The 17327-nt window shown below is 40.9% G+C and overlaps 1 protein-coding gene across 1 annotated transcript in view; it reads left to right on the top strand.

Annotated features, from left to right (window-relative positions):
- TYR (tyrosinase) overlaps positions 1 to 14967 on the top strand; it is a 41266-nt gene extending 26299 nt beyond the window's left edge. Inside the window, exons 4-5 of the mRNA XM_054270030.1 lie at positions 10729 to 10910; positions 14744 to 14967. Coding sequence (XP_054126005.1) covers positions 10729 to 10910; positions 14744 to 14967 — 406 coding nt within the window. The remainder of the gene's footprint in view (positions 1 to 10728; positions 10911 to 14743) is intronic.
- Positions 14968 to 17327: the final 2360 nt, after the last annotated feature.

Here is a 17327-nt window from a genome sequence, read left to right as displayed (position 1 = left end):
ACACAATTACTAAATGGATCATGCCATACACCACATATTTTGCAAACAATTACTGGTTTTTAAAAGGAAAGGTTACACCACCCTGAAACTTCACTAGAGCTGCAGGGTTAGTCTTCACCTATTCTCTTAATGCTGGAGGAGTAGGAAGCTCCCTGCGGCACAGCAATCAAAATGAACTCTGATGCAGACAGCTAGCATTTCCTTCCTGCAGCACTTCTGCAATAACAGCTGATGTAATTGTTCAAATTGTAAAAAATCATAAGAAAACATGGTACTTTTCTCACCCACATGTAGCTACCTCCTATTCATCAAAAGAAATTATCACTTCACTTCCATAGATGTGATTTATGTATTATATGCCCTTGTGAACCTCAATAATGACAATATTTAAGTCTCAAAAGAACTGAATTGCAGAGCACAAAAGTGGGTTTCATAGTGTCAGTCCAGCTACCTCCACAGCTATCCATTTTAATCTGCTTGTTATCTTTGTCTTCAGGGAAAAGTAGTTATTAAACTTTGGAGCAGCTGGCTTTTTTACTATCTCTGGCTTCAAGTGATGTTTTTGTGTTAGCATCAAATCATGGCAAAAATGAATCTGATAAATTTAACACAGGATATACATTCCATCAAATAATAACTTCTGTTTTCAATGCAGCACATGGTGGGTTGCATTTCTATTTCCTTATTTACAAAGCACACAGGACACCCCATCATGTCTCATCTATAACCTGGGGTTTGCAGTGTTGGACAGTATTGGAGACCTAAATCTGAATGGAAAGTAAATTTCTCCAGCCAAACATTACTCTGGTTTGTCAGTAAGGGGTGAAACAACACACATGATGACAGCCATTTTAGGAACAAGAATTTATTTCCTGTACCTCAGAAAAGTTATTTACAACATTGTGCTAAACAAAGGCTGACTTGACTAAAAAGAGCAACAGAGTTTAGATCAGATATCTGACAGAATCTCAGTGCTGCTAATCCTCATTTAATCTCATTTCTTTCCCTCAGAGGTACAGAACAAGCTCCCACAGGAAGTAGATTATTTTGTTAATAACTGGGTTAGGCTAAGGCACTACCTAGTCCTACGCTAGAGAATATGGACATTCCTCTGCACAGATTCCTACACCCTTTTTCCACTCAGCTCTTGTCTTTAGTGTAAAGCTTAGCTTATCCATTATCTTCCTCTTTAGTAAAAATAAAGCTCTTTACCTGGTAATGTAACAACAAAGTTGGGCTCAGCCCTTGTTGTTTCATCCTATCCAGTTTGCTGAGAACGCAAAACCAGTAATATTTCAGAAAGGTTTCTTTACTGGGAAAGTAGGCTACAGGACTGCTCAGCTTGTAAAGCTCTGTGGCAGGGGAGCCCAGACTTATATGCAGTGGAATTGAAGCCTCAGGTAGCTACACGACTTTCTTGGGAAGGTTAACCAGTTTGCAATGTAATCAAAGGATATTGTGATAGCAAATGGGGAATAGAACTGCAGGACTTCAGCAGTCCTCTCTGGGAGAGGAACAGAGAGCAGTCATCTCTGTAGGACTCTGGTGCTTGAGCAGCTTCTTTTCACGAGAGGCTTGAGTAGCTGGTGACATTTTTTATTCTAGGAGAGAAATATTTGGAGGACTGCATGATTATTGGAGCAATGAGGGGAAGCTATATCACCCTCTACACCCAAATAAGCATGCAAAGCAGCAATGGGAGATCCAATTGCATTTTCTCCAAATAGCTGTGGAAGCTCAAGTCGTTTGACATAAAGAGGAAAAGTGTCAGATGGAAAGTATGAAGACCCTTCTCTTCACTCAGTTTTAGAGACATGTTGAGGGTGTTTGATAGATTAGGGGAAAAAGTTCTAAAACACATTGGTAGGAGAAATATTAAAAAATATCTCATAAATGGCATGGTACTGTGTCAGGCAAGATCTAGGTTCAAAAAGGAGAAGGTCAGGAAATGGGTGCCTAGTTTAAGGAAAGGTTCTTCACCCAGAGGGTGGTTGAGCATTGAGCAGGCTCCCCAGGGCAGTGGTCACAGCACCAGCCTGACAGAGTTCAAGAAGCATTTGGACAGCGCTCTCAGGCACATGGTGTGACTCTTGGAGATGTCCTGTGCAGGGCCAAGGCTTGGACTCAGTGATTCTTGTGGGTCCCTTCCAACTCAGGATATTATACGATCCGATCAATGCAGCAGCTGCAGTAACCTCGAGGTTTTCAAGAAACTGGGACATAGGCAAAGTAGCATTGGTTTTCTCTTAGGTGGGATTGGTTGTATGAGACTACCCCTTGTCAATTCCCTCCCTCTTGTTTCCTTTATGTGACACTTTCCAAACATCCAGTTTGTGCAGTGAGAACAAAGGAGATGAAATGGTTGTAGTGAGATCCGAGAAGCAGAGCAGTGCCAAGATCCTCAGGTGTCACATGGCTGCCCAGCTCTGGTGGTACTTTGTAGTGGGTGGGAAGGTGTCAGCATGTTATTAGTACTGTATGTTATTATATCTCACTCAGAGAATACTACTTGAGGAGATAGCCTGCAACCTTGCTGAATAAGGAAGGGGCTTTATGTCAGCTGCACATTGTGCCTCCATGTTTCAAGTGATCTATTCCACTAAAGTCCACAAAAAAATCTCCACTTTTTGTTTAGAAGATGGGGAAAAGGAAAAAAAATAAATAAGCTAGACCTTTTCTGAAAATGAATATCCATATTTCAGATGCATGTAATTTATCTACATAAGGAATACATGCTCTGAGAAAAAATATCCAAAGTACAGCATTATGTGGGAAGACAGCTCCACCAGGCTAAAATATCCTTTTTTTTTCTGTTTCATGCAAGTCTATCTTTTAAGTGTTGACAAATCTAGAAGCCCAAGCTGGTATGGCTACCACAGCTTCATGTTCTTAGGTGCAGCCAGTACTGAGGTTGAGCATGTATTCCCAACCTCACACACACACACAACGTGTATATATATATTTGTGTATGCATATATGCAAACACGCTTGACCAGATATGGAGATCAACACAAAAAATGCAGCACTCACAGAAAATTCCAATGGCACCAACAATCTCATCCTCTTCACCTGTTTGGCTGACCATGATGGAGGCCTGTTATGGGAAAATATCCATACATGTAGAGATACATACATGCCCAGGTGTCTCTGGTGGCTGGCCCAGGGACTGGCACAGGAGTAGCTTCACAGAGGTGCTGCGAGGGTTTGGGGAAGAGGCAAAGCTGTCCAAAGTTCCTTGCCGCATGCTGCAGCTTGGGGTTGATGATGGAAGCCCCTGGATGTTCTCCAGCACCTGGGACTAGACAGAATAAGCATTGTAACCCAGGGCAATCCTCAGCAGTGATTCACCAGTGGGGGACACAGCCTCAAACGCTTTGGATGGGTTTTCGCAATAATTGAGGGCAGCACCTTAATTTTTAATCAGACAGTGTGACTTGTTTACAAACCTTGCTGAGAGTCCCTGTAGTGTCTTTAGCCAACTCAAAACAAAAATAACAAAAAAGAATACTGCAATATAACTGCATACGTTGGCAAACAGTACAGTGCCTTGACTTTACAGTCTCAGCATCTGCACCTCTTCCAGGACTGAAGCACTGATCTTTCTCCCAAATGCTTGGGATGGGAATTACCTGAGGTGACTTTGCAATCCTAGCTGACTAGTGCCAACTTTTAAAGTGATGACTACTGTGTAATCACAGTCCTTGGGCTGGCATTTCAGCTTTCTTTAATTTATTTCCTTTTTCTTTTCTTTCCAAATGCAAATACATGTTGCTTGCCAGATCTCTTCTACATCATGTCAGATCTCATGATACTGAAATAAATTGTATAAATGAGCTCTAAGCAACAATGTTCTGTATTCCTTCTGACATAGTCAGTCTGACCTTGCCTCAGTCTCACAACTGGAGATGAGGAATGAAAGTCTCTGTGTCAAACCTGGCACAACCAAGTAGATGGCTTTGGATTTGAACCTGACAAATTTATAAGTGGATGAGCCTTCATCATAAAGTGACTGCAGTCCTCCACTGGGCATACCTGCAATGCCACTCTTGCTCCTTGCTGTGTGACAGAAATTCATACAGAGAAACTGCACCCTCTTCTTCCCCCTTCATCTCTCTCCAGCTGTCCTTCACTGCAAGGTAAAACACACAGGATTAAATTTTTCTGTTATATTTTCCTGAAGGGAAAGTTAGTTTACACTTTGAGTCAGTGCCTCAATGTTAGAAATGGATATTTAAAGTCTGGTTTCTCCTCTTGCACTCAGTCACTCAAGAGTACCTCTGCCCATGACTGTTGTAGCACACTTAGGAATGTATGGCCCTTATAAGGACCCTCTGCAAAATGATAAAGAGAAATGCCAACTCTCATTTTTTACTTGCTTTTTCTGGATTTTAAATTTCCTTCCTGTGAGCAGCATCTTTTTCAGAGTGCACAGCACTATCTGGAACAGTAGGAAGGAACCCAGCCTACACACAGCAATACTTTTATACTCTGCCTGGTATTTCCCACTGGCAGCATAAACCCAGTTGTTTCTTGGCTCATCCTTTCATTAGTTATAATCCCATTGCATATATTATTCATAAAACAACATGAATTCATACTTTCAGTAAGAAAATATATATTGGTGGCCTTTTGTTAATCATCCTCAAATCAATCCTATTTTCCCACCACTCATTAAACCAAGGTGAGCTTGTTTGTTCGGGTTTTTTAATTAATTTTCTGCTACGGCTCGTTTAATTTCATTTTGTATAACCTGATATGTATGGAGCAGAACAAAGAAAACACTTGAGTCTATTTACACACAATTAAATAGAAGTGATATATCCATGTCTTTTATAGATGGCTTTAATTTTCACCATATCACACTAAAATTTTTTGCAAAAGCAAAGTATATTTTCCCTGAATGAAAAATTTAAACTGACAAAGCATCTACATGCCAGGTGGGCGTTATTATTACCTTTTCCCACATACCAATACTTTGGAACCTATTAAAGCTGGTACACACAAGTATTAAGCTCATCAGCAGTTGCAGTGACCCATATACAAATATATAGAAAAAATTTAAGTAAAATTGAGAGTCCATGCTTTGCAGTTGTATAACCTAACTCTTAGGGGTGCCACAGTTTGATACAAACTGGCCACAGAGCTGAGGTCCCATTCCCCTAGAGTGTGGCTGGTGTGAATTTAGGTAATTTATTTTTACTCTCTGCTTGTTTTGTGTAGAGTAAAATGAGTCCTGTAAGAGTCTCTAAGAATTTTCCAATATGCAAGAAAAATATTCTTTGCCTTTATGGCTTTTTGGGAATCCTTCTGACCTGATTACCTTCCTTAGCTATTTCTGCATCAAACATGGCCTATGACTGAATCAGAGTTTAGGTGGCAGTGAATTTATCATGTCCCATGATCAATTTTTCCAAGGTTTAAATACAAACCTGAGCCTTATCTTCAGGTGTCTAAATCCAACCCATTCTACAATATTAAAATTCTGTTTCCTATCACAAAAATAATCTTTGCACAGGGTGCTGATCATCATAATCTACTAATTACTTTGATATTACACCCACTAGAAAATTATTTCTACTTTGGAAATGCACTTTAGAGAGACTGAACCTCTCTGAGCACTACATGTGGACAGAACATCTTCCAAAATTCAAATTGGTCTCCAATCTCTTCCAGTTTTTGGGCCTCTTATTTAGGACATTCAGTTTGGGCACTTTGATTTCTTCAAGAGAATGAAGTCTTCCAAATGCAAACAAATTTTTCTCTAATCTACACAGAATTATTTTTTCATCTGCCCAATGCCTTTAAATAAAAACTACCCTTTCCAAGTCAATTTTGCTTGCTGCTGAGGAAATACAAAGGGTATTTGGGGCTATCAGGAGACTGACCTCTATTTAATTTAGTTATTTTCCATGGTTTAAATTTCTCTTTCTTAAGCTTTGATTGCCTGGGACCCTTCTAGGTAGACCTATCATCCTCAAGGATTTATGGCTTATTGCTGCTAATCCCAGGCCGGATTCTCTCCACTTCCATTCTCTGAATAAAATTCCCAAAAACTTTTGGTTAGCTCTTCTCTACTTCCCTTTATCCCTCCTTGTCTTCCCACCACGCTTACATCCCATCTGCTCCCATAGCACTGCCAACATCTCCCAAGTGATGCTAGTCTAGCTGGAATTGCAATGCTAAAAAAGCCTCTGGAAAATATCACTTCCAGTTATACAAATAGCTACTGATCTGTTTGCTCCCTTTGTCTGGATGGTGAGGAAGAAAAAGTAACCAACCAGATTTCTGCAGGAGCCAGAGATTTCTCTCCTTCTCACTAAACTTATGTCCAGTACTCTTTTTCTTTCTTTTCTTTTTTTTTGGCACAGCATTAGTATGGAGATTGGATACAGCAGAGCTTGATCTGAACTTTAGATGTCCTTTTTGTTACCTTTAGTTAAGTTAAGGCAAGGAAGGGAGGCAATAAGGAATAAAACGGCCCTGAAGATGCCCTTACCTCATGGTCCTGCTTTGTTAGGCTCTCAGGTCCAGGGAAGGATGCAGAGGTTCATATGAAGAGAACATAAAAGCAGTGGTTTGCCAAGATAATGAACAATTTGAGGGAGTTATGGTCTGCTGCTTTGCCACAAACCTGGCTTTTCTACCAGGAGCTTTGTCAATCCATGAAGGGACCAGCTAATTACCTCAGCATTTTGTCCCTCTACATGCAGCATTAATTCTGCAGACCTAGGCTCCTCCAAGGCTGACTGCTCCTGAGAAAAGAACAGGAAAGATCTTTTTCACACATTTTCAAGATGCTAAAGGGAAATAACTTACATGACTGCATTGGGGAATAAAAGAAAAACTTCTGTCAACTGTAAGCAGATCAACATCTGATGATGGGAACACTGATTTCTTTCTGTCATGGAAACCCCATGCCTGTTATTGGATTAAACAACTCTCTGTAGATCAAGGCACATGGAAGAATTGCAGTGATCCATCATAGCTGCTCAGATGTCTTCTGTTTGCCTTCAGGAAAGGACAGCCCTGCATGACAGAGAAAACCTTTGATGCTAACTGCCTTAAATGTAGCCAGGGCAGGAGAAAGCACCTTATTTGAAGAAAAAGGTATTCTGCAATGTTTGACTCACTGGTCACAGTACTCTGAAACAAAAGAGAGTGTGATTACTTTCTCCAAATACATTTTATTTTTTTTCCCAAATCTTTTCAATTAAGTCCCCAAGGACAGGAGCACTGTGCCAGTGTCACTACCTGGCTGACAGCAAAAGCCATAGGCTACTTCAGGATTTCAGTTTTCCTTAAAAATGGAATAATGGAGTTAATGGACTTGTCTGGGGAGTCATAAAATGTAACTCTCTGATATGAAATAGCTTATGGTGCCCAAGGAGAACCATTTGTACTTTACCAATAGAAATACAGCTGAAGGTGTACCCTGTCCATGGATTTTTCTCCCCAACTGGATGCCATTGGGAGTTTTCTTTTTCCATTAAGCTGGGAAACTGTTAATGAAAAGCAAGAATAAGATTCTTCTTCCCTAACTCACAAAATATGAGGGAAGGGAAACGGTAGTGCCCTTGGAAGTGCCCCCTTAAAAGGAGGAATACAAACAGATGAAGTACATGTAAAAAATATTACTGATATACTACATCTGTCAATTTTCTCATGCAAAATTAAAAAACCCCATGAACACTCTTGAAAACACATATCACCATGAATTATCTGGCCAGGAAAAAAATAGTGGTTTGAGTCCATCTTACTGAACAAGCTGGGAAGGAGCCATTAAATTAAACAATAAATGCAAGTTCACCCAATCATTTTATTAGCAAGCAGAATATGATACCAATCTTTCAAAGTGTCATATAAAACCCAAAGCAAAAAACCAAAGACTACTACGAGATGAATGCACATGACTAGCTGTTCTGAAGGGAGTAGAAGAAAATGTGACTCTTAAAGCTTTAAAGAATGTTTCTGAGATTCCTGTGGTGACATACAGATATGTTCAATGAAAGAGATTTCAGCCAGGGTGATAAGATCTTGAGAACTGTTCCCAAACAACTCAGTGAATTGTGCAACACATCATGCGCATCAACAAAACTCATCACATCAGGATTTAGAGGCATGTGATCACATCTGAATCTAAAGTCAGCTGCAAGGGCAGGCAATTCAATGCTTCTGCTACTGCTAAGCAAAGTTTGGTACCTCATGTGGGAACCACACTGCAAAGGAATCCAAAAGTACGTATGTTCATTTCCATGGAAATGTTTTGCATTTGCATTCTGCTTGAAAGATTACCGGCTTAAGGATTCTTATTAAAAGCTCTTATGCAACAGCAACACTTAACACATGCAGCAATAATGATGCATTTCAGGGCATTTCTTGCAAAACTATTTCAGGCAAATGATGAGTTTTAGCTCTGAAAGTTGTGCACATCAGCCCTCTGAATTTTCAGATTATGACTGCTCAGCATTTTCTAAAAATCAGGCCCCAGGAAGTATCTCAGATTGAGCATACCAAAGTTAGGGTACGGATCATCACCAGACATTAAAAATTCATCCAAGACCCACCTCTGCCTTAAAATATTACCATGTTCCCACAACCAGAGTATCTCTGCACCCCTAACAACCTTGTACTGCAAAGAAAAGCTATCTCAGCTCCCATCCAAACTGCTAGGGAAATAAAGCTTTGATAGTCAGGGTACTTTATCCAAGGCATGAGTAAAAGCCAGGCAGGGAAAAGACTGGAGTGAAACACTTTTCCACATCCCACCCCTCCTCAAGCTTAATTATTCTTTTATATTCTATATCTTTTTTATTGATTAGTGATTTTCTTCATCCTGTTCTCCAAAGATTAAAGAGTTTCTGTTCAAACTTTCTTGAGATAGCACCAGCTGAAGTCTTCATATTGCTTAAACTTATCCATTTGAAAGCTTCAACTAAACATTATTATTCAGGTAAGAGTTTTTCCAGACAGGATTGATGAAATTAACTGAAGAAGAGAGACAAAAATGAAGATTTTATTCAAAATTAATACCTGCATTGCAAAGGGTAGACAAGATATATGATCACAATCATGTTTTCATTTATTAGAGTTTTTGATCCTAAAAAGAGAACAAAGATTTTGGCCCTACCTCTATTTTGATGAGTATGAGAGGGCTTTAATTTGGTAGACTATGCAGAGTGTGCATATTGATATTTCTGCCCAAAAATAAGAGGTAGAAATCTGCTGGAAGAATTCCTTGATAACTTGCAGAGATCCTCATACCCCTGAGCACTTGCATTTAGGAACTCTATTTCTGAGATAACCTGAGTCCCTGAACAGCTGGGGGTGGAACAGGGGAGGGAAGTCCATGTCCTTCGGTCAGTGCCAGTGTTGGGGAGGAGCAACTGTTGAGCTAAGATCTCCATTAAAGCACAATTTACAGGCCCCTTTAGACCATTTCTATCCCTTATAATAAATTAACCCAGAAATGCCTACCTTAGCCTGATGTTGATAATTACCTCTCACCGGTATCTTTGGATTTTGTATGGAGTCCTCTTTCCTCATGCAGAAGATACCTGCATCTGCTTGCCCTGTAGCATTTTCCCACCTTCTCTATTCCAACCTGGCACATTCAGGTGAATAAACACAAAGGGGTCAGAGAAAGGGTTTGAGGATTTAAAGGGAAGAGTTGACCAAAAAAAAAAGCTCAAAGGGAGGAGAACTGAGAATGTTTTGGAAGGTTCTTAGTTTTGCTTTCCAAACACATTCAGTAGTTAAGCTGAAAATGCCACTATATGTTTCCCCTACTGCAGCCTTTAAGCTTTCTGCATCCAAGTTAAAGAGCAGACACACAGGCCTGAGGTGACAGACAGCTAATGGAAGAAATTTTGGAACAGAAATATGGAATGGAGCAGCTGAGGCTGGAGGCATGGGGAACAGCTTCTATTGGGTTTACATGGCAAGGTTCTGGCAATTAGGGGGCTACAGGGTTGGCTTCTGCCAGCAGGTGACAGAAACTGTCCCCATGTCAGATGGAGCTTGGTCCAGCTGGCTGCAAGATAGACATGACACTGGCCAGAGCTTGACAGTGGCAGTGCCTCTGGATAACATATTTAAGAGGAGGTAAAATAAAGCTGCACAGCAGCTGGGAGAGAGGAATGTGTTAAACAACAGACACTGGGGTCAGTGAAGAAGCTCTGGCTGGAGAAAGACACTTTACTGACAGCTGAACTGCTTTGTCAGCTTATCACTTCTTCCTCAGATGTTTCCACTCCTCTGGTGATATCCATAGGATCATGATGTAACTCATACTTCATTGAAAACACTTGCTAAGAAATTAGAGGAACAGGACAGAGCAGCTAGAAACAAGGCCATGCAAAACTAGCTACAAATGTTTCATAGAGTGAGGAAGAAGGACTGAGGTCTTTAATCAATTTCTCTCTATTCCTCAAAACCACATGAATTGCTGAGCACAGAAAGAGAGTGATTTACATTTATGGGATTTCAAAGCACATTCAGACTCTTTGCAGCAGCACAGGCATTTGCTTTCTGTAGGCTTGCATAGGAGCTCAGCACTGAAGTGGATAACGCCACGTTCAGAAATTTGGAAAGCATTACACACACAAACACAAGACATTGCATGCAACTCTGTCTCCAGCATTTTTTAAAAAGCCATCAGTTTCTTTTGATCTTCAAGAAGAAAAATTCTGATAATTCCTATCATTAATTAACATACTTTCTCTTCCACAGCATTTTTGAACGATGGTTAAGAAGACACAGGCCCATGCTAGAAGTGTACCCAGCAGCTAATGCACCAATTGGGCACAATCGAGAAAATTACATGGTCCCCTTCATCCCTCTTTACAGAAATGGAGAATTTTTTAAACCCTCAAGAGAGCTGGGGTATGACTATGAATATCTGCAAGAGCCAGGTAATGTCATAATTTTGGGTAAAAGGGGAAATGTAAAATTTTTTGCCTATAACCTGGAATATGTCTGTTTTATGAGAAGATAAAAAATCCTTCTAATTCCAGATTTTTTCAGAAACATTAAAAGACTGGGCAATCACTAATTGTATAAGATTCAAGAAAGGGGAGGTGTAAGATTCTGCACCTGAGATGGAGCACTCCTGGATGTATGGACAGATTGGGGAATGAGATGCAGAAAATACTTAGTCCAGGTGCTGGAATATAAGCTCATGAAACAGCCAGATCAAGACCAGAAATACATATACATATTTCTCATATTTCTTAATCAGACATTAGTTTCTTAAACTCCTCTTCTTGCTAGAATTGTTCAACTCAGACAAAGTAGCAAATACCACGACTTTCAGGAATTCTGAATCCTGAAATTGTACTGCAAGAGGAAGGAAATGGTAAAATACTTACCATCCAATAATTAATTTTTGCTGTCCCTTGGACTCTTGCCTTTTCCCAGGGGAGCACATAGTCCTCAGAAAAAGGAAATCCTATTAAATTCTGCCTGTTTTTAACAGGGGTAAGGAAAGTAGTTCCTTAATTATTCTGAAACATCAACACAATGAATGAAATTGAACCTTGGTCAGAAAGCCCAGATAATCCTCAGATGTCGTTCAACCCCTTGGTAATCTCACTGAGAAGAAGCAAGCTTAAGCTCTTTCTTATCTGAAGGGAAGAACTGGTTACAAATGGAAAATGGCTGGACTCTCAAACTACAGACACAGATTTTCTCACTCCAGTGTATAAATACAGACTTTTCTTTAGGAGAAGAGAAAATCTGTGATTGGCAAACAGGAAGTACTGGACAAGTAGGAAACATTTATGAAAGAAAAAAAAATTCAGTAAAAAAGATCTCGGTCATCAAAAAAAGGCAGGATTTCTGCAGATCTTCCAGATGAGGAAGAAGTGTTAAGGAAGAGGAAGAGAACAAGACAGAATGAGGGAGGGGCACACAAGATCTGGCCCAATCCTATTCTCAAAACCTGTCTTGTTTGCTCTTAAAGAAAGTGGGTGCTTGGGGGCGGTTTTGGTGGTTCTGAGTTGACAGGTGGACTAGATGGCCGTGGGCGTCTCTTCCAATATTGGTGATTCTGTGACTCTGTGAAGAGCAGCAGTTCTGAGTTACAGTACCAGCAACTTAGAAGAGAGGAAGTAGGACTAAACTGAGCATGGTGAGGCTGGTTAAGAAAGAAGATGAGAAATAAAACTTGGAAAGAATCCAATGACAAAATGGCTTTTTAATGCTAAATTACATTGCTGTTGTGTCCCTGAGGAAAAACTGATGCCTGTAGCTCTGCTTTCCACTGCAAAGCAAATCAGTGTGTAAGAGTACCTAGTTTTAATTGCAGCTACATTTATTTTTATATGTATGACAGTGCTGAAGCAGAAGTGGTGTCAGTGTGTATGGAAATCCATCCCTCAGGACTCCAGGGCACATGTCACAGTGTAGGGGAGCTGCTCTGAGCAAAACAAACAAGAGTTAGCATCAATAACAGAGATTTGGAAGATTAATGGCACCACCTAACAATAGCTGTCCAAAGAAGTCTGTTAAGAGCTGTTTCAAGAGTTATATTTCAGCACCTGGATTAACATTTTTCTGTATTTTTTTCCTTCTTTCAGAAATGAAAACAGATAAATTTACAGATGCAGTCTTGTCTTTTGCCCAGAAAATCTCTCTCATACACTGGGAAGAGTTCTATAGAATCACAGAATCATTAAGATTGGAAAAGACTTTTATGAACAAGTCCAAGCATAAAATCAGTACTGCCAAGCCCACCAAACCATACCCTAGCAGCACATCCAAATGATTTTTGAACACTTCCAGGAATGATGATTCTACTAATTCCCTCAGCAGCCTATTCCAGTGCTTGGCAATCTTTCCATTAAAAAAGATTTTCCAGACTGTAATAGTGAGGAAACTGATAAAATCTGTAGGAGCTGGGAACTTTTCAACACTGCAAAGAAAACTAACCATGCCTTAAAGCTGAGGGACTCCATAACTGGAATCTCTCCTAGCTCATCCTTTTCGTTTTGATTTTGGAAGTCTCACAGGTACTTTTTGTGAACATTCAGAAGTATACAGTGAACAACAAACACACAAGAAATGGCAGAAACAAATTATCCCACTCCCCCTTCATGCCTAAAGACTTCTCTGTCAACCCCGCTAATTTCTGGGCCATGATCCTTTTTTCCCTCTGACTCAGGTATACCCCATCCAACATGAGCAGGCCTGGTGCTGTGTAAGCCACCCTGTGGACAGAAACCCCAAAATTCCACCTACAGCACCAGTCTCTTGGCTATGTATTGATCTGTTGAGTTTTCCTACTCCTTTCAGTATTTTCCCCTTGCACTGAAGGAATCAAGGAGAATACTACCTGAACACCTAGTCCTTTAACTGCCCTGAAGTCCCTTTAGATTACCCTGGGACTTCCTCCTTCAGTCTCACCCCTATCCACCTGGAATACCAATAGAGGGTAGTCAGGGGGCCACACAAATCAGGCAGCTTCCTGGCTACACCCCTTACCCAGGACCTGGGGGCAGCATCTTTTCAGAGCACAATGCATGTAACAGCATGCTTTTAGAAGTACCATGACCCAAGAGGATATGTGGATTGTTTTTCTGGGCACCAGTGAAAATGCAAGATAACAGGAAGACATTTACAGCCTTTGTGGGGGTACAGCATTCTAAATATGGTTGAGTACATCTAAATTAGTACAGATGCATAAAGAACATTCAGAAATAAACCACCATAGGAGTTCCCAGAGAAGGTGCCCATAGAGGTGCTCTTTCTTTTCCCTACTAGCTAGTAATTACTGCTAATAATGGTCTTAGAGCTAATAACTGGGAAATGTGGATTCCAAATCTTCCTTGGCCCAAGCGGACAAATATCATTATTTTTCAAATTCAAGCCAGCACGTTGTTGGATGCATTTTGAACAGGTTTCTTCCCAGCCTCTGCTGTGAAGTGAGAGCCCTGTATGGCAGGGTTTCCATAGCTCATTAAGCCATAGCAAGAAAAACACACACACACAGTTCATATCACAAAGCCAGAAGACAGCTGGACATCTAACAGTGAGAAGCTTCCCTGGATTCACCAAAGAAAGAGGATTTGTTGTGCAGAATGACCACAGAATAGTTGTCTACTGCCTCTCCCCACACAGGAACTGTCAAAGCAAGTAGAATGCAGGTTCACAATTAGTAAAAGGAAGCTTTTTTCCCTACTCAATATGTAGTTAATGTATGTAGTTAAGGCAGGGATGCTTTTGCTGCTAAAAGTTGTGATAAAAGTTCAAAGAACAGTTTGAAAAGATGATGGAAGGAGAAAAAAAATCCTCCAGTGACTATTACACATAACAACACAACATCTGGTTTAGGAAATTCCTGACCTGCAAATTTTGGAGGCTGGGTAAGTACTTTGTAGGCATTGTAATAACTCGACCTTTCCTTAAACTCTCCCCAGTGTTCTGCCTCAGTTATTGCTGCCAGAGGATGCTGAGCTAGCAGGACCTTTGGTCACACAGTATCAAACTATTGGGTTACAGTCTGAGTTTTGACAAAACCGTGAGGAACAGTGGGGACAGAGAACTCTGTGCCAGCTTTGGACATGAAGATTGAGAATATCAGAGCCGAAGAGATTTGTTTAAAACTATTTGTGGCTCTCTGATAATTTCTACCACTCTTGTCTCTTTATATTCAGCCTTCCAGTATTATCTATTAGAGAACTTCCATAAACTGACAGTGCATTGCATCAAGTAAAATGATCTTTCTTTCTCTGTTTGGTTTTTCAAGCCCTTCAGTCTTTCCAGGACTTTTTGACACCCTATCTTCAGGAAGCCCGTCAGATCTGGGCCTGGCTGGTCGGAGCAGCTGTGTTTGGAGGCATCGTTACTGCCGTGCTCACAGGGCTCGTCAGGGCCTGCCAGAAGAAAAAAGGAGGAACTTCTTCGGAGATACAACCCTTGCTCGTAGAAAGTGAAGATTACAACAATATAAGTTATCAGTCCAATTTCTAGAGGCCTCCAGTAACTCAGTCATGTTACTAAGGTGCTAATCAAGCATGCAGTGTTTGATTGATGTTTACAAATACCTTGTTGAGGTGTGCTGCAGAAGCAGGCTGGGCCGTCTCAAGTCTCCTTTAATCTCCAATGCTGTAGCATCTTATCAGATCCACTCCTAAAAAAATCTCCCAGATTCAACATAAGCTATGATGCCGCCCAAAGAACACGGTGTATTTCCTATGCTTGATTAAATAATGCTCCTATGAAACCAGACTGGCTTGTGTGGTGGATTTAATGTATAATTCTATTTTATTTGCTTCTTAACAACTGTAAATTTGGTCTAATTCTGCTGTCCAATCCATGTGTTTGGCACATGGATACAGTCACAGGTGCCTGACTGCATAATTGGTGCTACATCCACTCCATGTTTGCATGTAAGAGCAAAAAGAACCCTTTAGTTCAGTTAGCAAAATATACAGTGACTGAGCAGACTGACTGTCCCACAGACAAATTTTCTTCTGGTATAGGAGTTTTCCCTCCAGCTCCTACAATGTCCCATAATGTTTGTCCTTGACTGAATGCCATCAGCAGAAGAAATGAAGCTCAGAAACCACTTCTCGCTTTAAATACTTATTAGTTGCTGTCTTCTACAATGCCTTGCATTTTTCTGGAGAGCTGGGTGATTTTTAGGAGAGGAAACCTGGTCTCACCATGCCCAGCTCTGTTCCACTTGACCTAATGATTGCTCGCATTATGGCTGACTATTGGTTGCTCAGTATGCACAGATTCCACAATGTGACCCACTTGTAACAAAACAAAGTGTGGTGGGTTGATCCTGGCTGGACAGCAGGTGCCCACCAAAGCTGCTCTATCACTGCCCTCCTCATTCTGCATGGCACAGATAATACATGGAAAAGTTCATGTGACAAGATGAGGACAGGGAGAGATCATTCACCAAATACTGTTATGAGCAAAACAGACTTCATTTGGGAAAATTAGTTTAATTTTAATTTCCTACCAACTAAAAGTCAGAATAGGATAATGATAAACAATAATAATAGTAAAAAAATACACCTTCCCCAACCCCTCCCTTCTTCCCAGGCTCAAATCCAGATTTTTCTACATTCTCCATGCCAGCAGCACAGGGGGGATGGGGAATTGGGGGCTGTTATATCTAAGATCCAGAGACCCGTTCAGGTCTTCAGAGGGAGGGAGAAGGAAAATCCTGTAAATTATCAGGGGCTTCCCAGGGAGAGTCTCCTTTTGGAGTCTGGAGCTTGTATGCTTCTCGGGTCCCCAGTCCTGGAGTTAGAACATGACCAGAATATGTTGGAATTGTGTACCTTAAAAGTCCCAAATGTCCAGCTTTGAGACAGACTGAATGGCTGTGGCAGTCTGGGACTGACTGGCAGAGCTGTGACCCCTGCTTGGGTGCTTGCCCTGACAGAAATGCCATTCCTGTGTTTCATTAGATGCTTGGTGAAAAAAGTGCCATTTTGCAAAATATTTCAGTGTCAGTAAAGCAATGTCATCCTTTGACAAGGTGTTCTGATAGAAAAATCCTAACTTGTATTAAGCAAGTTTGTTTCGGTCTTTTCAGTATTCCATGGTGATAGCATTTCACTTTCACACTGATCAAGTTAATTTTTACCAGATGTCACCCACTTGCAAAAGACATGGTCAACAAGTCATTTCTGATTCAACTCTTCATGTCTAGTCCACTGATCATGAGTGTTCCCTGGGCCTCCCCCCTCTGGCCATGGCAAATCACCATGTGTGAAAGGATCAAAGTGAAGCTTTGGCTCATCAGGTTTTCTAAATCCTACTTTTTGGCAGCTCTTCTTCATCAAAGCCATGGAATGCATAATTTGTACTTGTGACCAAACTCATGACCTATTAGTGAAAGTCTGTTTATGCTCTGTCCAGATTTTTTACCAATTCCCAGGAAGGCTTCTTCCTTTCCCTTGTCTTCAGTGAAGGATCTAACAGTCTGTTTTCTTCCCATGGAAGTTTCATCACAGAGAATTCAAACTAGCTCTAACTGCTGAAAGAGAATTTTTATCCCTTTCATATTTGTAGGCATACCCCCAAGCAATTTTCCCACTCACCATATGACCTGGAGACCACATCTGCTTTGAGAGGGAACAAAGAACACAGGCCTGCTTCCAACAGTCAACGTGGTCTGTGGCCAGGAATAGACAGCACAGTGTATATTCATCTTAGTAACTAGGACAGAATTTACACAAGCAACACCTGCGCGTTCTCTCCATCATTGTGGTGCTTCTGCACAGACCAGTGGCCTGATGCCAGCTGGGAGCCAAACCCCTTCAGAGGGGTATCTGACTCTGAGCACATGGAACCCCAGCTGCTTCCCT

The sequence above is a fragment of the Melozone crissalis genome, unplaced genomic scaffold (assembly GCF_028551555.1).
Source record: "Melozone crissalis strain CALT ecotype California unplaced genomic scaffold, PUWL_Pcris_2 ptg000008l_1, whole genome shotgun sequence".
NCBI classification, from domain to species: Eukaryota; Metazoa; Chordata; class Aves; order Passeriformes; family Passerellidae; genus Melozone; species Melozone crissalis.
Note: the sequence above shows the minus strand (reverse complement) of the source record. Positions and strands in the feature narration are given on the sequence as shown.